Source organism: Oryx dammah, unplaced genomic scaffold (assembly GCF_014754425.2).
Source record: "Oryx dammah isolate SB20612 unplaced genomic scaffold, SCBI_Odam_1.1 HiC_scaffold_13, whole genome shotgun sequence".
Classification (NCBI taxonomy): domain Eukaryota; kingdom Metazoa; phylum Chordata; class Mammalia; order Artiodactyla; family Bovidae; genus Oryx; species Oryx dammah.
In genome coordinates this window covers 45,459,657-45,483,464 of record NW_024070197.1, presented here as the reverse complement: position 1 = coordinate 45,483,464, position 23,808 = coordinate 45,459,657, and the positions used below count along the sequence as shown (strand labels likewise).

The window sequence follows — 23,808 nt, the reverse complement described above, 5'->3', positions numbered from 1 at the left end:
GACCCAGACCTGGGAGGTGGAGCCGGGAGATGCCCAGCGCCCCGCCCGGCTCCAGTGTCAGCCAATGGTGCTGCGGCCCCCGCAGCCTTTCGTCCAATCAGTCAGAGGTCCCCGCCCCCATGCCCCTCTCTTCTCTTCCCCGCCCCTCCACTTTCCCTTTGGCTCGACCGAGCTTGACGGAGCGGAAAGTCCCTTCAGTCTGCTCCGGGCCGGCAGCCATTGGAGGAAGGTCTATCATGGGGCGGCCCAATCAGAGCGTGCGCAGGAATGCAGTTCGGGCTGCGATTGGTTGGAGCGGCTGTTGCCCTTCCGCCCCCGCTCCCTCCCTCCCTCCCTGGGCGGTTTAGAGGCGGGGCAAGTGGGGGCGGGCCCAGGTAGCAGGTTTGGCTGCGCGGGGGCTCTCGCGTCTGAGGTAAATACTAGGGCGGTGGGTGTGGGACGGCAGGGCCAGCCGGGGAAGCGGGCTAGAGAGACTGGGGAAGGGGCGACGCCCCGCCCCGCGAGGTGAGTGAGTGAGCGAGCGGCCGAGCGGGCGAGCGACGGGTGACCCGGTCCCTCGGGCGTCCCTCGCCGGCCTCTGGGCGCCTCGAGCTGCGACCGCGGCCGTCGGGCCCTGGTCGCCGACCCGTTACCTGCCCCGGCCCTTAGCTGGCCAGGCCGGCGGGGTGCTGAGCCAGCTGACGTCAGCCTGGGCTTCCCCACCCCCGGGGCTTCCCCACCTCCCCAGGCCTTCCTGAAAGGGCTCTTGAGTCGAGGGAGCGTGGTCACCGCCGCCGGGACCTCTCGAGAAGCGAGGACTTCGTGTGGGAGCAACGCAGGAATCTGTCTCTCCCTTTGAGCCCCTCATTTACAGATCGGGAAACTGAGGCATCCGACGGCCCGGGTTGGCATCGAGAGCGCGGGGTTGTAATCTTACCATCGGTGCCTTGGGGGTGTATCGGTCGATCGGTTTTGGAGTGTTTGTGGCTCCCGTCCAGGAAGAGCAGTCGGGGTTCTGGCCTCGTTAATGGCGTGTTATGCTTTTTCTTTCAGTTTCCCCCTTTCCAGGGTGAGAATGCTTTTACACAGCAACCTGGAGTTCTTTAGTTGAAAGGTGCGCTCTGTTGAAGCAAGGTATTCATTCTTTTCCTCCTCCTCCCCAGCCGCCCACCGCCCCCCCCCCCCCCCCTTATTGTCATTTTAAAGATCTCTGGGGAAATCGTGAAGTCCTGACGGAAGATGGTGTTCCTAGGTTTGGTTCTCAGCCGGGTCAGCTGCCCACTTATTCATGTACTTGGCATCTTTTCTATTCCGCCCCGTGGCATTTGCATGTTTTCGGATGATTGTCGTCTTCCAGCCACCAAGCCTTTCAATCTCTCAGCCCCCATCCCGCCTGCCCCCATCCTCTCCCCATACTCCCTGGAAAGTTATATGGTTAGCTTAACTAAGGAGCATTGCCTGCCTTGCTTTTGATTTAGAGCTAATAGGGATCTTAATAAGATTGTTCCTTTTGCAGTCATTGGCTCCTGGAGAAAAATCCAGGCCTTGAGAGAGGGTGTTCATTCAAGCGTTGGTTTTCTGCACACCCCCTCACGCCCCGAGGAGACTGAATGGTTTAAGAATTTAGCTTGCTAGTTCCCTACTGGGTAGTGGGTGGATTTGAACTAGCACAATATTGGGTGAAAATGATTTGCTGGAAATTTTTGTGGAAATTCATATACTGTGAATGTTGATAATACCCAGAACATTCTCTAATGTTCGGCTACAAAATTTTACAGTACTCTTTGGAAGAAGCCTTTCTTTGGAGGGTAACTTTTGTGAAGAGTTGGTAAGATCAGGGCGCTTGTTATATAAAACAACAGACATGCTACAGGAATGATTTCTTATGATCTGGACTGCTTGAGCTGCGATTTTGTTTAAGGAAGTCTACATAAGAAGACAAGAGTAATTATTCTATTCATCAAACTTTCAGTGTTTTGTTCCTTGTTTTCACTAGGTGATCTTAAATTTGTCAGGGTATTTGGTTTTACAGAATTGTACAATCACACGTAGACATCCAGATATGGTGTGAGGATCTAGGAACCCAATTTCAAATGAACCTCAAAACAAGTTCTCCTATTTGTGAAATTTTCCTTATTTATTTCCACTTAAGTGTATAACAATGAAGTGGCATAAAGACTGACCATTCATTCGTTGAGTCAGAGAATTAGAATTATTATTTATCTAGGAGATTAGGTAAAAACTGTTAAATACTCAACTCCTGAGTCTTCTTTTAAAAGAAGCTTTTAATCACTTAAATGATTAGGATGAGGAAATAGAAAATTTGACTTTCACTATTATCACCTGAGTTAACCAAATCATTCATTCATTTCTCCTGTACTGAATGTCTAACATACTGTCAGGCCCTTGTTTGGGCAGTGGAAATATAAAGATGAAGGACTTAGGGAATTCACAGTTTGGAAGTGCAGTGGCCAGGTTTAACTCTGGTAAGACCAGAGTGTTCCTGGTTCTTTTGACATGAATATGTAAATATGGGAGCCAGACTTTGTTTTAAACCTCAAAAATCCCACTTGTTTTAGGGCCTGAATATGTGTGTTCTTGGGTCACAAGTTATTATGAGGAAAACTGACTCTTTTCTGGCCTGGTCGCTTTTCTGGAATCTCTGCTGTTTAGGAATGGACAAACTTGTTCTTTCAGTGAGAAATATTCTCTTTTAAAATGATAATTATTCTAGTTAGAAGAATTTGGGGAAAGTCCTGTATATATTCTTTTTTGGAGGGTATTCACACTAGCCTCCATACTTCTTTGCTATTTATAATTATGGGCAGCTTTTGGTATTATAATTTTTATTCTGATTATATAGCCCCTTGTTTTTAAAACAAGACCAGGTATCTCAGGAGATGCAGAATGTTATTGAATTGTATGTTTTTGTTTTCTTTAGTGGAGTTCTTTGAACAGTAACCTGATAACTTGAAACTCAAAATGATATTGTTTCTTCTAGATAAATTAGCTGTTGTCAGTTTTATGTAGTTAATGGTGTTCATCTGTGCTGTATATTATCTTTTAGAACTAATTTGGACCTTTAGTATCTTCATGTAAAACATATTTCTTGATCATCTTCTTTTCATTGCCTTTGATAGGAAACTGATATTTGTGCCTTTCCACCATCATCTTGGTTTAATGACTTTATTGTAATACAATTAAATTCTCCTCTACTCAGGATCCTGGCCTATCAACAAGCTTAGGTAACCACATATATTTTCAAATCTGTGTGACCTGAACCTCTTCTGAAATGTCAAAAGAAAGTCCTATTCAGCATGGCTTCAGGGTTAAAAATATTTCTGTATTACAACTCTTTGAGAATGTTCATGCAGCACTTATAGTATTACTCAGTTTTCCAGCCTGAAATAAGTACAATGGTATTAAGATGAATTGTTTCAAAGTAAAGTACAGTATATTGTTAGAGGTAATTTTTAAACAATTAGGCCTGAAAAGTAATAAGAGAACAAAAATGAGGGCAGCCGACATATCTTATATCTTCTGTATTTTTCAGTTTCGACCGCTGTGCTGAGTGCATAAAAATACTAAGCTAACAAACCTTGATTGATAAAGAACTCACTGACAATGTGATTTAAATCTTATGTGGTCTTGAGTCAGTTTTTACTGCTTGGGGTTCTTAAGACTTAAGTGTTGTGCTTGTCCCAGTGAAAGAAGAATGTTGGCATCATATTCATTTCTTCAGTGGGAGAACAGTCTCTATTAGCATATTCTGCTGTAATGCCAGTATCATGCTCCTGCTCAGTTGTGTCTGACTCTTTGTGATATCCCATAGACTGCAGTCTGCCAGACTCCTCTGTCCATGGAATTTCCCAGGAAAGAATTCTGGAGTGGGTTGCCATTTCCTTCTCTAGTAATGCCAGTTTACTGAGATATTAATGATCATTAAATTTGTCTTATATATCTCTAGTAGAGCCATAAAATTTCCTGTTTAACTTTATCAGTTACAATCAGGAGAATCAGTTTTTAATATGATAGTTCCAAACCTATTCTTTTTTCATGTATTCTTTAAAAGAGGAAAAACCACATTTTTGGGTAATGTGGTTATACAAAATGTGGTTTTTATTTTTGGATAATGCTTTTAAAATATTTTGTAACTTTCACTTTGGCTGGTCTGGTTGTCTAACATGACAACTACTATTAATGAGTTTGTTCACTCTTACTTATGCTAATACAAGTCAGAAAAAAGTTACTGCTCCTTGTGTAGTTCACTTTAAAATATGGTTCATAATAACTGTTGTTAAATTGCCCACAACCTTCTTATAAACCAAAGTAGTTGGTTTAACTGTGTACCGGCTCTGAAATGATTTGCAAAAAACCTTTTGTAATCAAATTGATTTGAAATAGGGTGTCCTAATGCCTTCCACATAGTAGTTTAGTTTTGTCTTGGAAATTCCATTAGCACTGGTAGTTTTTATTTTAAATTGTGACATGGATTATGAAGCTGGAGAATCAATCCAGCAAGAATTGTTGGCATATACTAATTATTAAGATTCAAAGAATTTTTTAATTTTAATATTTGAAGGCATAATTTGTTGAAACTAAAAAAAATTCTTTTCAAAACAGAATTGCCATACTTTAAAAATAATTTTGACTAAAAATATTTAAATACATTTGAAAAAGAACAATGCAACTTCACTTTTTTAGGAGTTGCTTTTTGACCATCTCATCCTACCAGGAGCAACAGAAATAATGCCTGTGAAATAAAGCCTATGCGCTTTACTCCTAAAGACCTGTTCAGAATTTATGTATTCCTCTTTTTGTTATTGTTTTATCTTTTTAAACACACAACCATATTTCATTACCTGGCTTCTCAGAACTGATTAGAAATACTAAGCTGGAAAGCTGTAAAAGAAATCAAGTGCATGTTGCAGGAAACCACAGAAAATGGCTGATGGCAAGGGAAAATGGTAGAGTGTGAATCTAGAGAAGGAAGATGCAAGAACTCAGGAAAACCATAATATAAAACCCTTAAGAGACAAACATCTTTTTATAGTGACAGCCACATACAATGATTTACATTTATGTCAGTAACTCAGTGCTCAAGATAAAATTGAGACTATTTCCTTGTTGAAAAATGCTGACATTTAAGAAGAATTTTAGTCTGCAATAACAAATACTGCATTTGGAAACTTTTAAGGAATAGAGCCAAATTAAGGTTTGGGTCACTGTTTGGGTAGCTCACCGCAGGAGTTTTGCTTATATGTTGCCAAGATAAGGGTTTCCACAGGTGTCTTATATAAGTGGCAAATGTAAATTGATCCTGTTTCTGCTGAAGTAGTGCCCTCAAGTGGAATTAAGGCAAACACATAGAAAAAGAGAAAACCACTTTATGCTACCTGCCCTCACTAAATGTTGTGCATATGCTTCAGTGATGTTGATTTGAAGAACAGCAAAGCCCTTTAACCTGGCTCGGGCAGTTCTCATGCCTCATTCTAGCTTGTAGAGGGCCTTTTTATTAATAAAAACTTTACATTATAGAAAAACCTCATTAACTACCGATGTGTTGTAAAAAAATACTGTTCTGTGTGTAGATTTGCCAGGTTTTGTATTTAATCATTAAGTTAAATGGCTAAACTTAAAATTTGGTTCTTTAGTTTTAGGAATATTTATTTTTTAACTCCAAGAATAAAATAGATGAATATGATATTGCTGTCACCTGCTGCTCTTATCCCGAATAATGGAAATGAATATCACCTCCTCACAGGAGGATGGAATAAATACTGTATTTAGAAACCAAATAGCCACATGCATGTGACAGAGAATACCTAAGAACCATTGTTTTCAGTAAGATAATGAATTAACATAATAAAGTCTTTACTTGAATTGATGAAATTGTATAGTTTTAAACCTATGATTCAACTAGGGTTGGGAAGGCTATTTTAATTGTGGAAGATGAGTATCCTTGTAAAAATTTCAAATGAAAATTTGAAAGTGAAAAAGAAACAATCTTTTCTTCCTTGTCTACATAGTTAGACTTGTGATATAAAAACATTTTATGCTTGATACTATACTGCAGTTGTATTTCTTCCTTATGTAGTAGTCCAATTTTGATGGCTACAAAATTGGTTTTTTACGACATTGTTAATATAAGCAGATTTATAGTATCTGATCTTTATGATTGAGAGTGATTAAATGATAGCTATGATTAATATGATTAACATTTCCTTATTAAGGACAAAATGTGTAAGATAAGAAAATGAAGCTGAGTTAGATAGAATGTTCCATTATCAAAATATGGCACACAGATAAATGAATTGTGGCGAAGTTTTAGAATGTGATTTGATGATATTTTTATTGATAAAAATGTTCAACATAATTGTGATGGGTAACTTTTTACTTAAACTACTTGTATAGAAATAATAGCCTTTTTGATTTGTGTGTTTTGTCCAAATACAGCAGCTTATTCATTTAAGTTAGGCAGAGGCTATTAATTTTACTTTTTAAAGTTTAAAAATGTCAGAATATTTATATAAGATTATATTTTACTAGAATCTGAGTTCATAAATTTCAGTGCCTTGGAAACAAACATTATTGTATTGTCTTTGGAGATAATTTACAATTGAATCTCCTATATTAAATATGCAAGATTACAGTAGATATAAGTAATATAATATGTCTTTTAACCTCTCAAGATATTTTTGAAAGTATATCATTATGTGTATGTGTGTGTGTTTTTACTAGCTGAATGAAGAATTTAAAAAGTCTTTGACCTTAATTTTAGCTCATGTAGAGTGAAGTGTTAAGTTTCTCTTTGCTTGTCCTCCAGGCATTTTGATTTGCTGTCTTTTTACAGCATGGACACCAAATTGCTAAAAACATGCTTTGGGACTGCCAATGAATTTATCTTTTGTGGTTTTACTACACACTTAGTAATTCCCTTTTTTTTGAGTTAATATTTTGGAGTTAATATCACAATGAGTTCGGGCTTATGGAGCCAAGAAAAAGTTACTTCACCCTACTGGGAAGAGCGGATTTTTTATTTGCTTCTTCAAGAATGCAGTGTTACAGACAAACAAACACAAAAACTCCTTAAAGTACCAAAGGGAAGTATAGGACAGTATATCCAAGACCGTTCTGTGGGGCTTTCGAGGATTCCTTCTGCCAAAGGCAAGAAAAATCAGATTGGATTAAAAATTCTAGAGCAACCACATGCAGTTCTGTTTGTTGATGAAAAGGATGTTGTAGAAATAAATGAGAAATTCACAGAGTTACTTTTGGCAATTACCAATTGTGAAGAGAGGTTCAGCTTGTTTAAAAACAGAAACAGACTAAGTAAAGGCCTCCAAATAGATGTGGGCTGCCCTGTGAAAGTCCAGCTGAGATCTGGGGAAGAAAAATTTCCTGGAGTTGTGCGCTTCAGAGGACCTTTATTAGCAGAGAGGACAGTATCGGGAATATTCTTTGGAGTAGAATTACTGGTAAGTTTGATAAGTCATCTTAGTGGGCTGTGCTGTGTATTTATGTGTGTCTGTGTCTGTGTGCACATACATTTTTCTTTTTCCTTTTTTGAATACAAAATAAGTTTTCCCAGAATTCTATATTTTTTAATGTTCATAATCCTGAGGATTTACTTTCTAATGGTATAGAGTAAGATGATACAAAGATGATGCTTTGAAAACTTTGAAAAGCTACGTATAGTAGGAAATATACAAATAGATCATGTAGTTATTGAAGACTTTCATATTTTGAATGCTAAAAATGAACTCTTAGCAATTGTAAACAAATTACTTAAAATTGTTAATTATCCTGTGACATTATCATCTGTAGGTTTCTTAGCTTTTCTTGAAGTATACTATTAAGTAACAAAATTTGGATATATAAGTTGTAGCAATTGCAACTGGCTTATGTTTGTCCCTGATAATATATGTGAAAATCATGTTGACATTTGTTTGCACTGAAAAGAAAACCAAGAACTCTGTGATAATGTTTCCAAAATTAATATTCTCAAGAATTTAAGTGTTAGTTACATTTTGACATTCTTGCAAATACAATTTCATGCCTCGTTTGCTTTTTAAGTTTTTTAAGCAGAAATTGTAAAACAATTGGAGAATTGAATCCCAGCTATGCCATTTACTAGCTGAGTTACCGGGTTATTTAACCAAACTGCTTTCTAAATCTGCATCCTCATCTGTGAAATAGTGATATTAATACACAACTTGCAGTGTTTTTGTGATATATTGATTCAGGATTTAACATGGTGACTGGCACATAGTACGTGCTCAATAAATGGAGATAACGCTACTGTTAAAATAAGTTTTTCTTTTTATGACAAAATTTTTGTTAAAACCACAATGTGAAATCCAGCCCAAGCTCTCTCACAGTAGAGTTATTATTTAAAATTATCATGTAATTTTATTTCAGCATCCGATACAGTTTCTTCCTTATTTTTTGAACACCCTATATTCAATGGCAACTGCTAATAATTATATTTCTTATATGTGTCACTTAGAATTTGTTCAGTGATTTCTCTGAAGTCCACAGAGTGCATCTTTTTTCTTAGGGATCATCTTTCTCTGTCAGTCACTCATTTTTTTTTTTCTCTCTCATTTAAAAACTAGGAAGAAGGTCGTGGCCAAGGTTTCACTGATGGGGTATATCAAGGGAAGCAGCTTTTTCAGTGTGATGAAGATTGTGGAGTATTTGTTGCGTTGGACAAGCTAGAACTCATAGAAGATGATGACACTGGATTGGAAAGTGATTATGCAGGTCCAGTGGATACAATGCAAGTTGAACTACCCCCACTGGAAATAAACTCCAGAGTTTCTTTGAAGCTTGGAGAAACTATAGAATCTGGAACGGTTATATTCTGTGATGTTTTGCCAGGCAAAGAAAGCTTAGGATATTTTGTTGGTGTGGACATGGTAAGAAATTTTGAATTATATTGTCTTTGTTGTATATATCTGTTAGTTTTATAACCAATTTAGATACAGCTTAAACACTTTGAATACTTGAAATAGACTAATTTGTAGTAATTTAAAGAGCATGTTCTAATTTATCTTTAGTAAAGGAATGTTAATATGGGATAGGAGTCTAGTTGTAGAATTATGGTTACTCATTTTTCCAGTCTGAATAAATGGAAATAATATTTTCAGTCTTTAAATTCGCTGTGTAATAAACAGAAAAAACCCCCACCAGAATATATTGCATTATGTCTTAGTTTTCTTTATTTTGAAAAGGGTTTTTTTTTTTTTTTTGTAATCTGTGTTTCTCTTTTTATAATATTTTGCTGAATTTTACTGACTGATCTGATTTTAATGATTTAGTGTAAAAGTCACTTATGGAAAATGCCTGAATAGAGGAACAGCACATTGCTTCAGAGGAAAACACAATTCAGTGCCTTCATAGGGTGTATTTCACTCAAAAAAGTTTTTTTTTAATTGTAAAATTTATGAAACATAAAATTTACCAATTTAGCCATTTTAAAGTGACATTAAGTACATTCACATTGTTGTGCACCCATCACTGCTATTCATCTCCAGAACATTTTCTTCAACCCAAAATGAAACTCTGTACCTATTAAACAATAACACCCTATTACTCACTCCTCTCAGCCAGTGTTCTTCTGACAACCAGAATTCTTTCTTTGTGTATTTGCTTATTCTCTTTGCCTCATATAAGTGGAATCATACAGTATTTGTCTTTTCATTTGTGTCACTCATTGTTAATGTTACCTTACAGTCATAATTGTTAATAATGAATACATCTCAATGTGGCAAATTGGCCAGTGCATGTGGGATTAAGAGAAGGAGAAGAAAAAGGCTTGAGAACATTTTTTATCATAGATTGAAAATATGGACAAGAATTTGTTAGGTATAATGAAGAAAATTCATACGGAATTATTAAACACCAGCATGAATTGGGAGAGGTTGTGAGTAATAGACTTTTGTATTCATGGTGCTTTTAGTGTTTATTTTTATCTATTCAGTTATACTTTGGGTAGGATATGAATGCTCTAGTGTACATTTCTCTTACACTTTGCTTGGAAATCCAAGGAAATTCTATTTGATACCCATTAGTTAAACAAACCTCACTCTGTCGTTTAGATAAACACTTACTGAATATTTACCATGTGAAAAGTTAGAGCCAGAGTTAAATACATAGGTCCCTCGGAATAGCTAGAAATATAACACATTTTAAACCATTAATCTTTAACTATTCAGAACTTGTTTAGAAAAGAGAGTGTGGGCTGAGCAGGGGGAAGGTTGGAGAAAGAGGGCCATAGGTCATTGGAGTTAGTTTTGTTTTGCTTTAGGTCATTTAGGCCTCAAACTTGGCAAAAGCCATTTAGGCCTTCCTCTCCTTAGATGGCAGTGTAGGTAGCATCTTGTTTACTTGGGGCGTCTGCTGAGCCGTTGCACCACCAGCTTCTCCCCCCGCCTCTGTCTGTCTTCCAGTTGGCTTGTGCAAACATTCGTTCCAAACCCCCCTAGTGCAGTCCTTGAAAGGAAAGTTCTGGCTAATGCAATAGTGTTCATCTCCTTCTATTTCCAGTGCTATTTAGAATGCTGTCCACATTGGTGCTCAGGGCAGTTGTCTGACTGGACGGTCTTCCTAATCTAGCTCCACGAACAGCACTGGACAAGTTGGTGCTACACTGGAATATAAAGTAATTAATATAAAGATCTCCATTTGGAAGGGAATTCTTGCAAACCCATAAAATGACAGAGAACAATTGAAAAAATAGACTTTGTGTCTACAGGAAAAAATTCCTATCTATATAGGAAATCAAATTGAACATTTATGTAAGTGCGCAGGGAATGTGAAGGAGTGATTAGAGCAAGCGGGGGTTAATTAGGGGCAGCTTTCTGGGTGAAACGGTGTATGATTACTGCATCTACCAGTGCAGATGTATGTCATATGGACTATTTATTAGTCAGGTATGATGAATGCTTTTGATCCTTTGCTCACCAGGTGGGTTTCTGTGGCTTGATTATTCTTGGATCTCATTTTTTAGAGGATCCTCTTGTGGAAAATATGCTTTCATATTTGTTTTATTGAGGATTTTAAAGTTTATTCTGTTAATTTCTAGGATAATCCTATTGGCAACTGGGATGGAAGATTTGATGGAGTGCAGCTTTGTAGTTTTGCAAGTGTTGAAAGTACAATTCTCTTGCATATCAATGACATCATCCCAGGTATGTTTTCTTTGTGTTTTATATATTGTTAAGGCAGAGCTTCTAAGACATATTCAGTTATGAGGATATAAATATAAGCTTCAAGATGCATTTTTGGAACTTGACTTTTATATTATGGAATTGTTATTACATAGGATATCTTTCCTTACCCCCAGATAAAAATACTTAAAGATTTTCATTTCTGAAAGTATGTGAATATGGGGTACCTTTTATTTGTTATCATTCACTTTTTCATTGCTTGTCTATTTTAAACCTTTCTGATAATTGCAAGAGTCAGAAAATATAATAAACTGCTACCCGTTTGAGTGAGAGCCTGGTTTCAACTAGAAGCCTTTTAGTAGAAGTTGGTCATTTTAATATAATCTGATATATTGTGGAGAGGATTCTTGCTGGATACCTCATGAGATCTCTTCCAGTTTCAAGGTGGTATAATTGATCTGACTTCGTGACTCTGTAATCAGAAACAGATCACTCAACTTTTACATCTTAAAAATAATCTTCAGTTCAGTTCAGTCACTCATTTGTGTCCAACTCTTTGTGGCCCCATGAACCGCAGCATGCCAGGCCTCCCTGTCCATCACCAACTCCTGGAGTTCACTCAAGCTCATCGAGTCGGTGATGCCATCCAGCCATCTCATTCTCTGTCGTCCCCTTCTCCTCCTGCCCCCAATCCCTCCCAGCATCAGAGTCTTTTCCAATGAGTCAACTCTTCACATGAGGTGGCCAAAGTACTGGAGTTTCAGCTTTAGCATCATTCCTTCCAAAGAAATCCCAGGGCTGATCTCCTTCAGAATGGACTGGTTGGATCTCCTTGCAGTCCAAGGGACTCTCAAGAGTCTTCTCCAACACCACAGTTCAAAAGCATCAATTCTTCAGCACTCAGCTTTCTTCATAGTCCAACTCTCACATCCAAACATGACCACAGGAAAAACCATAGCCTTAACTAGACGGACCTTTGTTGGCAAAGTAATGTCTCTGCTTTTGAATATGCTATCTAGGTTGGTCATAACTTTTCTTCCTAGGAGTAAGCGTCTTTTAATTTCATGGCTGCTGTCACCATCTGCGGTGATTTTGGAGCCCCCCAAAATAAAGTTACCTCAAAGAAGTAGCACCTAATGGCTGATGTCAACTAATTAGTAAATTCTTATAGTTAGCAGCATCAGCATCACCTTCTCCCTGCTCTTAGTGGAATTGTAGTTAGAAGCTAGTCTACTAGTAGTATGTTAATCATGAAACATACAGAGGCAATCAAAGTTGGCGATTCTCATTGAACATTATGCAGCTATGAATTGTCAGAAAGCCTGCATTCAATAGCCACGAATTATGAATTTCTGAGATGACTTCTACATTCTTGACAAAGTTATTAAGGTAGGTCTTCAGTTTAGTTCAGTCGCTCAGTCATGTCCAACTCTTGGCGACCCCACGAACCGCAGCACGCCAGGCCTCCCTGTCCGTCACCAACTCCCGGAGTCCACCCAAACCCATGTCTGTTGTGTCGGTGATGCCATCCAACCGTCTCATCCTCTGTCGTCCCCTTCTCCTCCTGCCCTCAATCTTTCCCAGCATCAGGGTCTTTTCCAATGAGTCAGCTCTCTGCATCAGGTGGCCAAAGTATTGGAGTTTCAGCTTCAACATCAGTCCCTCCAATGAACACCCAGGACTGGTCTCCTTTAGCATGGACTGGTTGGATCTCCTGCAGTCCAAGGGGCTCTCAAGAGTCTTCTTCTGTGTCACAGTTCAGAAGCATCAGTTCTTTGGCACTCAGCTTTCTTTATAGTCCAACTCACATCTATACATGACTACTGGAAAAACCAGAGCCTTGACTAGATGGACCTTTGTTTGGCAAAGTAATGTCTCTGCTTTCTAATATGCTGTCTAGGTTGGTTATAACTTTCCTTCCAAGGAGCAAGCATCTTTTAATTTCATGGCTGCAATCACCATCTGCAGTGATTTTGGAGCCCAGAAAAATAAAGTCAGCCACTGTTTCCACTGTTTTCCCATTTATTTGCCATGAAGTGATGGGACCAGATGCCATGATCTTAGTTTTCTGAATGTTGATCTTTAAGCCAACTTTTTCACTCTCCTCTTTTACCTTCATCAAGAGGCTCTTTAGTTCCTCTTCACTTTCTGCCATAAGGGTGGTGTCATCTGCATATCTGAGGTTATTGATATTTTTCCCAGCAACCTTGATTCCAGCTTGTGCTTCCTCCAGCCAGCCCTAAGGTAGCTCTTAATTATCCCAATTTTGCTGATGAAAAAAAACTGGGGCTTAGGGATAAGATTTGCTAGGATCAACTAAGATCCTACTTGATTTTGGTAGAGCCAGAATTCAAATCCAGGCTTGTCTGATTATAAAGCTCTGCCCTTTTCAGTACCTCCTCACCCCAAGTCCTGTGTGTTTACTTGGGATATGAAGACCTGTATAGAAGAACATACTTGTCAGCTTCACATGTATACTTGCAAATATTGTTTCTATGGAGATGTATTTTGTCTCTGAGTCTTTAAAAGCTGACTTTTGCTATATCAAGAATCAGAACTGAACAAAATGGTTTGGGGTTTTTTGCTATCAGTGTTATTGATGATTTTGACATAGGACACTTTTGAGTACCCCACAGGTCATTTCAGGTCCTCAGTTTCTTTTTTTGTAAAAATGAAAGGGTTAATTAATACTAGATGATTCTTGAGATTCCTTCTAGCCTGTATTCTTTGCTGTTCCTAATTCCTTGTTGACTTGGCAAGTAATAAATGCTTGTATTGCTGAGTTAGGAAATGCTTCCTATGTTAGCTTTTAGCCTTGCAGCAAGAATACATTAATTAGTTGGAGAAATGAGATTCAAATGATAAATTTGTTTCAATTTTGCTTTGTAAAAGTCTGACATACTTTATTTTCCTTGATTTCTTTAAAATCACGTTTTAATTTCTTACACATTGGGTTCTTAGCTATTTCTTTTCTTCCCTTTGGAAATGAATGCTTTATATTCAATGGGGAGCATACATGTGCTTGATATTTTATCTAGTAATACTTAATTTACCTTTTCATGCCTGCTTGTAGAAAAACATAGTTTGTGATATTATATATTGAAATACCTTTTGATGTTACAGTAAATGTTTATTGCCTAAAGGCTTGTTATTAAATGTTATCAAATGTTATTAAACCCTTAGGGTTTTTTTGGGGGGGGTGTTGAGGATATAGTAGGAAACAAAACAGATAAAAGTTCAGAAATGGAGCTTTTATTCTAGAGAGTGAAGACAGATAATGAATGAGATATATGGTCAATTAGGAGCTTCCCAGGTGGCTCAATGGTAAAGAATCCACCTGCAAATGCAGGAAATGCTGGAGACGTGGGTTCCATGGCTGGGTCAGGAAGATCCTCTGGAGAAGGAAATGGCAACCCACTCATGTATCCTTGCCTGGGAAATCCCATGGACAGAGGAGCCTGGTGGGCTACGGTCGATGGGTTCACAAAGTTTCGGACATGACTTAGCGACTAAACAACCACAATGGTCAACTAGATGCTGATTGAGTGGAGAATGGTAACCGACGTAAGCGGAAAGGATCTGCTAGGGTGTGAAGGGTGGGATTTTGTTTTTACTTTATGTAGAGTAGTCCCTTGGACGTGGGGTATCTCTTCATGGCTGCTCCAGCAAAGGGCAGCCGCTGCTCCTTACCTTGGACGTGGGATATCTCCTCATGGCCTTCGCTCCTGACGTTGGACCAAAGAAAAGCAAGGAGAGATAAGAAAGCCTTCCTCAGTGATCAGTGCAAAGAAATAGAAGAAAATAATAGAATGGGAAAGACTGGAGATCTCTTCAGGAAAATTAGAGATACCAGAGGAACATTTCATGCAAAGATGGGCTCAATAAAGGACAGAAATGGTATGGACTTAGCAGAAGCAGAAGATATTAAGAAGAAGTGGCAAAAATATACAGAATAACTGTACAAAAAAGATATTCATGATTCAGATAATCACAATGGTGTGATCACTCACCTAGAGCCAGACATCCTGGAATGTGAAGTCAAGTGGGCTTTAAGGAAGCATCACTACAAACAAAGCTAGTGGAGGTGATAGAATTCCATTTGAGCTATTTCAAATCCTAAAAGATGATGCTGTGAAAGTGCTGCACTCAACATGCCAGCAAATTTGGAAAACTCAGCAGTAGCCACAGGACTGGAAAAGGTCAGTTTTCATTACAATCTCAAAGAAAGGCAATGCCAAAGAATGCTCAAACTAACACACAGTTGCACTCATCTCACACACTAGTAAGTAATGCTCAAAATTCTCCACACCAGGCTTCAGCAGTACATGAACTGTGAACTTCCAGATGTTTGAGCTGGTTTTAGAAAAGGCAGAGGAACCAGAGAACAAATTGCCAACATCCGCTGGCTCATTGAAAAAGCAAGAGAGTTACAGAAAAACTATGCCAAAGCCTTTGACTGTGTGGATCACAATAAACTGTGGAAAATTCTGAAAGAGATGGGAATACCAGACCACCTCACCTGCCTCTTGAGAAATCTGTATGCAGGTCAGGAAGCAACAGTTAGAACTGGACATGGAAAAACAGACTGGTTCCAAATAGGAAAAGGAGTACGTCAAGGCTGTATATTATCACCCTGCTTATTTAACTTATATGCAGAGTACATCATGAGAAATGCTGGACTGGATGAAGCACAAGCTGGAATCAAGATTGCCGGGAGAAATATCAATCACCTCAGATATGCAGATGACACCACCCTTATGGCAGAAAGTGAAGAGGAACTAAAGAGCCTCTTGATGAAAGTGAAAGAGGAGAGTGAAAAAGCTGGCTTAAAGATCAACATTCAGAAAACTAAGATCATGGCATCTGGTCCCATCACTTCATGGCAAATAGATGGGGAAACAATGGAAACAGTGGCTGACTTTATTTTTCTGGGCTCCAAAATCACTGCAGATGGTGACTGCAGCCATGAAATTAAAAGACGCTTACTCCTTAGAAGGAAAGTTATAACCAACCTAGACAGGATATTAGAAAGCAGAGACATTACTTTGCCAACAAAGGTCCATCTAGTCAAGGCTATGGTTTTTCCAGTAGTCATGTATAGATGTGAGAGTTGGACTATAAAGAAAGCCGAGCGTCAAAGAAGTGATGCTTCTGAACTGTGGTGTTGGAGAAGACTCTTGAGAGTCCCTTGGACTGCAGGAGATCCAACCAGTCCATGCTAAAGGAGATCAGCCCTGGGTGTTCATTGGAGGGACTGATGTTGAAGCTGAAACTCCAGTACTTTGGCCACCTGATGCAGAGAGCTGACTCATTGGAAAAGACCCTGATGCTGGGAAAGATTGAGGGCAGGAGGAGAAGGGGACAACAGAGGATGAGATGGTTGGATGGCATCACTGACTCAGTGGACACGAGTTTGGGTAAACTCTGGGAGTTGGTGATGGACAGAGAGGCCTGGCATGTTTTAGTCCATGAGTTGCAGAGTTGGACATGAGTGAGCAACTGACCTGAACTGAACTGAGGGAAGTCCCAGTGAGCTTCTCTAACATGTTGACATTTGAGCTCTTCACATGAAGGTGATTTGAGGGCTTGGCCAGCTTGAGGAATAGCAAGGGGTTCATTGTAGCTTGAGTGAGGGACAGTGATAGGAGAGGTAGTGAAGCTGGACCATGCAGGACCAGATGGGTTGGTGTATGGATTCTTGGCTTTACTCTAGGGAGCTGGGGAGCTAACGTGGATTTTGCACAAAGGACAACTTATGTAACTTCCATTTAAATATGATGGCCCTGGCTGCAAGTTAGAAGGCAGAAACAAGGAAATCAGGAGGGGGACTGTTGCAATTATCCATATGAGAGACAGAAGATGGTGGCTTGGATTGGATTGGTGTGTAATAGCTTGTTTAGTTTAGCCTGTTTTAAAACTTATAATAAATAAAATCATAGTGATTGTATTCTGTAATGATTGCATTATTTACTTAAAGTATATTTTGAGATTCTTTCTGGTGAATAATGGTATTAGTAGGCTGTTTACCTTTATTGCTTCATAGTATATTTCATTGTGTGAATACTTCATGATATAATAACTCATTCTAATGTCAATGATTGTTCATGTTTTGAGTATTTCCATATCCTCATCAACACTTGGTACCCATTAAAATTTTTGCCAATCTGATACCTTTGAGAAATGGTATCTCAGGGTGCTTTTAATCGTAGTTCCCTCATCACAAGTAGGGTTGAATAATTCTCATATGTTTATGGAAAATTTATGTCCTCTAATAAATACCTTGTTGTGTCTTTCCTCAGTTTTTTGTTGATTTGTCTATTTATTGATTTGTGAATTCTTTATTTTAAAATTTTAATGAAATATTTTTCAACATTTTATTATGCAATTTCAAACAGAAAAGTTGGAAGAATTTTATACTGAACATCCCTATTCCTACCACCTAGTTTCTATAATTAACATTTTTGTGTAATACTTGGTTTATCATATTTATCCATCCCTCTATCCATGCACGTCTCCATCTTTTTTTTTGGTAATGCATTGCAAAATAAGTTACAGACCTCAGTACACTTCATCCTAAATACTTCAGTATGCATATAATTAACTAGAGATAAGTATTTAAGATTTTCTTCCTTTTGAGATGAAAGACCATATGGTAATAAAATATACATTGTATTGTTGGAATTTCGACCAATGCAAAAACCCTTGAGTTTAGTAACTATCATGTTACTAAAATAATTTTTAATAAGAAATGTATTTGCATATCTCAAATCAAAATAATGAAACAGTATAGTAGGATGTCTTGTTTCCATTCTATCTCTCTGCTCTAGTTGCCCCCTCACTCCACTCCTTGCCACCCACCAGTGGGTGAGTTATTAGTTTCTTGAGTTAGTTAGTTATTAGTTTCTTGTATATCTTTTTAGAGTTTCTTCATACAGTATAAGTACATATTCTTTCTTCCCTTTTTAGGCGTGAAGGATAATATTTATTCTGCACGTGCTTTATTCTCTTTACTTTTTATCTTGGAAGTCTTTGTACATCTGAGGTTCTCATTATTTATAGTACATATTTTCCATTGGTATTGTGGTTCCCTAATTTATTGATTCTTATTAATAGATATTTGTATTGTTTCTAAATTTTTACTATTATGCACAATGCTGCACTAACCTCATACATATATATTTTCTACATGTGCTAGCTTAGCTGTAGGATAAATTCCCAGAAGTGGGTTTGTTTGGTGGAAAGCTGCATGCATTTGTTTTGTTCTCAGTTCAGTTCAGTCACTCAGTCATATCTGACGCTTTGCGACCCCATGAATCACAGCACGCCAGGCCTCCCTGTCCATCACCAACTCCCGGAGTTCACTCAGATTCACGTCCAGCAAGTCAGTGATGCCATCCAGCCATCTCATCCTCTGTCGTCCCCTTCTCCTCCTGCCCCCAATCCCTCCCAGCATCAGAGTCTTTTCCAGTGAGTCAACTCTTCGCATGAGGTGGCCAAAGTACTGGAGTTTCAGCTTTAGCATCATTCCTTCCAAAGAACACCTAGGGCTGATCTCCTTCAGAATGGACTGGTTGGATCTCCTTGCAGTCCAAAGGACTCTCAAGAGTCTTCTCCAACACCACAGTTCAAAAGCATCAGTTCTTCGGTGCTCAGTCTGTTTTGTTCTAGATACTGCTAAATTGCTTTTGGTAGTCAATGTAACAATTTATATTTCTGCCAGCAGAGTGTAAGGGTGATTTATTTTTTATTTTGTTTTTTATTTATTTTTTACTGAATAGTTGATTTACAGTGTTGGGTTTCTGGAGTACAGCAAATGATTCAGTTTTACATATATTTGTGTGTGTGTGTGTGTATGTACACACTCATATTCTTTTCATTATGTATTATTATAGGATAATGAACATAGTTCCCTGTGCTCTATAGTAGGACCTCGTTGTTTATCTGTTTTATGTAGTAGTATGTCCCAAACTCCTAATTTATCCCTTTCTCATCCCCTTTCCCCTTTGGTAACCATAAGTTTGTTTTCTATGTCTGTGGATCTCTTTCTGTTTTGCAAGTAAATTCATTTGTGTCATATTTTAGATTCTGTGTATCAGTGATACCATATAATAGGTGTCTTTTTCTTTCTGATTTGTTAGGTTGATACAAAAGTAATTGAGGTTTCATACTGTGAATTTCAAATCATTATAACTAGCCTCAAACACATCTCTATTAATCAAAGTAGGAACTTTTACAATAAACACATTTTTGCCAACAAGAAGTAAGTTTTTTTATTCTTGTAGCATAAAAATCTGAGCTTCAGGATTTGAGGAACTCTTGGAAAGCATTTTCTATCTCTTGCTGGTTGTGGAAGCATTCTGTCTGTAAAAAGTTGTCGAGATGATTGAAAAGGTGGTAGTCAGTTGGCGAGAAGTGAATATGGCAGATGAGGCAAAACTTCGTAGCGCAATTGGTTCAACTTTTGAAGCATTGGTTGTGTGACATGTGGTCAGGTGTTGTCATGGAGAAGAACTGGGCCCTTTCTGTTGACCAGTGCTGGCTGCAGACATTGTATTTTTTGGTGCATCTCATTGATTTGCTGAGCATACTTCTCAGATGTAATGGTTTTGCTGGGATTCAGAAAGCTGTAGTGGATCAGACCCATAGCAGACCACCAAACATTGACCTTGACCTTTTTTGGGGTGCAATTTGGCTTTGCAAAGTGCTTTGAGGCTTTTTCTTGGTCTAACCACTGAGCTGTACTTTCTATTGTCTGTTAATGCTCAGCACCACATTGTTTTAATGATTCTTTATATTTTCATTACTCTTCTGAGTTCTCTAGATTGTCTTCTAAAAGTTTAATAATTTTTCTTTTCACATTTAAATTGATAATATACCTAGATATGACCTTGTGTAGGATATGAAGTTTGTATTCCTAATTTTCTCTACCATGCTTGCTGAGTATAAATGAAGTTTATCATGTGTATATATGGATCTTTCTGTGTCATAGCTTTAGAAGAAATCTAATAGCTGTAAGAGTACATTTCCCTTTTTGTTCCTTTTCTTAATGAGTGTCTTGGTTGTTTTTAGTCCTTGAGTCTTCAGTGTAAATTTAACAGTCAGCTTCTCAAATATTATAAGAGAGTTCTATTGGGATTTTGATTGGAGTTGCACTTAAACTGTGAAACAATTTGAGGAAAATTGACATTTCTGTTATATTGAAACTTGATACATGAACATTGTATAGCTTTTCATTTATTTAATCTTTCTGGTAAAAATTTTCTCCATTTCTTGCATGTATGCTGATACATTATCAAGTAAAACATATTTTCTAATAGTTTTTTGCTGATATGTAGAAATTAGTTATAAAAATGGTTGTATTGAGATATAATTCACTAGTTTAAACCATACAGCTCAGCATATTTTAGTGTGTTTACAGATGTGTGCAGTTCTCATAGCAATCAATAAGGGAACATTTTCATCAGCTTATAAAGAAACCTTGTACATTTTAGCTATAATTCCCTTATCTCTCCATCCTCCCCTGTCCTAAGCAGCTGCCAGTCTGCATTCTGTCTTTGTATGTTTGCCTATTGTACACATTTCATATAAACAGAATAACTTAAGATGTGCTCTTATGTTAACATAAGATGTGACTTTGTTCACTTAGCATAAAATTTTCAGGGTTCATCCATGTTATAGCATATATCAGTATTTCATTGTTCTTAATGCCTGAGTAATATTCCGTTGTATTAATATATCACAGTTTATCCATTCATCTGTCAATGGACATTTGGGTTCCCTCCATATTTTGGCTATAATGTATTGGTATAATGTTGCCACACACATTCCTGTACAGGTTTTTGTGTGGATGTATGCTTTTATTTCTCCTAGGTATATATCTAGGAACGGAATTGCTGGGTCGTGCGTAGCTCATGTTTAATCATGTATGTACATGCCAGACTGTTTTCCAAAGTGGCCACACCATTATACAATTTATAGTGTTGTATGAAGATTCTGCATGACGGCTTCCCTGGTGGCTCAGTCATTAAAGAATTTGCCTGCAGTGTGGGAGACCTGGGTTTGATCCCTGTGTTGGGAAGATCCCCTTGTGGAGGGCATGCAACCCTCTCCAGTATTCTTGCCTGGAGAATCCCCATGGACACAGGAGCCTGGTGGGCTGCAGTCCGTGGAGTCGGACACAATTGAGCGACTAAGCACAGCACATAGCAGGATTCTGATTTCTTCATGTCTTTGTTATTATTTGACCTTTTGATTCTAGCCATCCCATTGGTTGTGAAGTAGTATCTCAGATGACTTTTGTTTGCAGAGTTTTGTTATGAACAATCTTATCAAGATCTTTTTTTCACAATTTATCTGTAAATTAATTTTTTAATAGTAAGTCATCTGCAAATACTGTTTTACCTCTTCCTTTTAATCCTTATATCTTTCATTTTTAAAATGTGGTTTGTTATTCTAGTATCCCTATCAATACAGTATTGAATGGCATCTTCACCTTGCTCTTGATCTTAAAGTGAATGCTTCCAGCATTTCACTATGAAGTATGATGCTTATCACAGGATTTTATTGTTGTTACTGTCATTTATCATAAGGTTATAGAAGTTACCCATGTTTCCCCAAGAGTTTTATCATGAGGGGATATTGAATTTTATCAAACTTTTTTCTTTATCTATTGAGATAGTCCTATGTTTCTTTTCTTTTAATCAGCTAATTTCCAGTTTGCTAATTTTTGTATGCTTTAAAATATTTAAAATGTTTGCATTGCATGTTTAAAACTTTTTTTACATAGTGCCATGGAATAGGCCTGTGCCAAGAAGGACCTGTTCCTTGGAAAGTGTTGGGATAAAGTTAAAAAAAATTAAAAATGCACATGTTTAAATTTAAAAAATTTTTGTTTGATAAAATACATATAAATTACCATCTTAACCATTTTTACCTGTACAGTTCAGTGGTATTAAATGCATTCATAATTTTGTGTAACAGTTATCACCATCTGTCTCCTTAACCCTTTTCATCTTGTAAAACTCTATGCCCATTAAACAATAGACCCCCATCTCTCCCCTACCCTTAGCCTCTGGCAGCTGCTTTTCTTCTTTCTGTCTCTATAGTTTGGACTTCTCTTAAGTACCCCTCATTTAAGTGGAGTCATACAGCATTTGTCTTTTAATGATTGGTCACTCCACCCTCCCACTCTGTGGTAACTACCACTCTACTCTCTGGTTTTCTTAGTTTGTCCTTTTCAGATTCCATATATAAATGAAATCATACAGCATTTGCTTTTCTCTTCAAAAAGTTAAAAATAGAATTACCATACAATCTAGCAAGCCCACTTCTAGAGGTATAGCTGAAGGAAATGAAACAGAATCTCAAAAAATTAATCACACTTCTGTATTCATTACAACATTATTCACAGTAGCCAAGATTTGGAAACAACCTAAATGTTCATCAGCAGGTAAATGGATGAAGAAGATGTTGTGGAATATTATTTGGTCAGAAAAAGGAAGGAAATCCTGCCATTTAGGACAATGCGAATGGACTATTGAGGGCATTATGCTAAGTGAATTAAGTCAGAAAAAAGTCTTAACGGAGGATTCTCACTAGCATTTACTCAAAAAGCCATGTTTTGCCAGACCCCCCAGCCGCTGCCACTCCCAAGTGGCCACTGTGGCAACTGCCACAGCACGTGGGCAGAACCTCCCTCTCCCTCTCCTTGGCAGGAGGGAGTGTACCCACCCTGCACTGGGGCCAAGCACGGCTCCTTGGGGCTTCCCTGGTGGCTCACATGGTAAATATTCTGCCAGCAATGCAGGAGACCTGGGTTCAGTCCCTGGGTTAGAAAGATCCTCTGGAGAAGAGAATGGCAACCCACTCCAGTATTCTTGCCTAAAGAATTCCATGGACAGAGGAGCCTGGTGGGCTACACAGTACATGGTGTCACAAAGAGTTGGACACAACTGAGCGACTGATACTTTCACTTCAATCCTTTCTAGATATATTAATTTTCCATTTTAGTAGTTTAAAAATTATTTTTTCTTTGACTTTTCGTGGATTTATTCAATTTTTTTAAACCATTACATTCATATGCTTAGCTTATTAATTTTTAGTATAAAGCATCTAAGGTGATAGATTCCATAAAATTTGATATGTAGTTATCTTGTTACCATTAAATTTGAAGTGTTTTGTAATTTGCTTCATGATTTTTTAATGTAATTCATGAACTCTTTTAAAATGTACTTTAAAAATTTTCAAATGTCTTGCTTTTTGTTTTCATTGTCATTCATTTTCAATTTGATTGCATATGGTAAGAGAATATGATACCAATACTTTGACATTTGTTGAGGCTGACTTTATGGACTGGTACATGATCCCAAGCTTCAGAAATGTTCTCTGTGTACTTGAAAAGAATGTGTTTTCTTCAATTGTAGTTGAATGTATTTCATGCATATTTTATGTGTCCCTTAGGTCAAGCTAATTTATTATGCCATTCAAATTTTATGTTTCATTACTGAGTTTTTAATTGTGAAGTCTAACAGTTACAGAACAAGGCACCTTAAAACGTCTAAATATGATGATGGATTTGTTAGTTTCCTCTTAATTCTGAGTGTTTGCTTTAGTTTTGAAATTGTTATTAGCTGCATACAAGTTGAGGATTTGTAGG

The 23,808-nt window shown here is 37.8% G+C and overlaps 1 protein-coding gene across 8 annotated transcripts in view; it reads left to right on the top strand.

Moving 5' to 3' along the window:
* The first annotated feature begins 349 nt into the window (after positions 1-349).
* Positions 350-23,808, top strand: part of CYLD (CYLD lysine 63 deubiquitinase) — a 67,682-nt gene continuing 44,223 nt past the window's right edge. For 2 of the 8 annotated variants that reach the window (XM_040253445.1, XM_040253449.1), the window contains exons 1-4: positions 350-412; positions 6,806-7,457; positions 8,598-8,900; positions 11,069-11,174. In XM_040253445.1, coding sequence (XP_040109379.1) covers positions 6,954-7,457; positions 8,598-8,900; positions 11,069-11,174 — 913 coding nt within the window. In that variant the 5' untranslated portion in view covers positions 350-412; positions 6,806-6,953. Of the gene's footprint in view, positions 505-2,543; positions 3,225-3,249; positions 7,458-8,597; positions 8,901-11,068; positions 11,175-23,808 lie in introns of those variants that run through there. The other 6 variants (XM_040253453.1, XM_040253451.1, XM_040253446.1 and 3 more) reach the window with 5 other exon arrangements.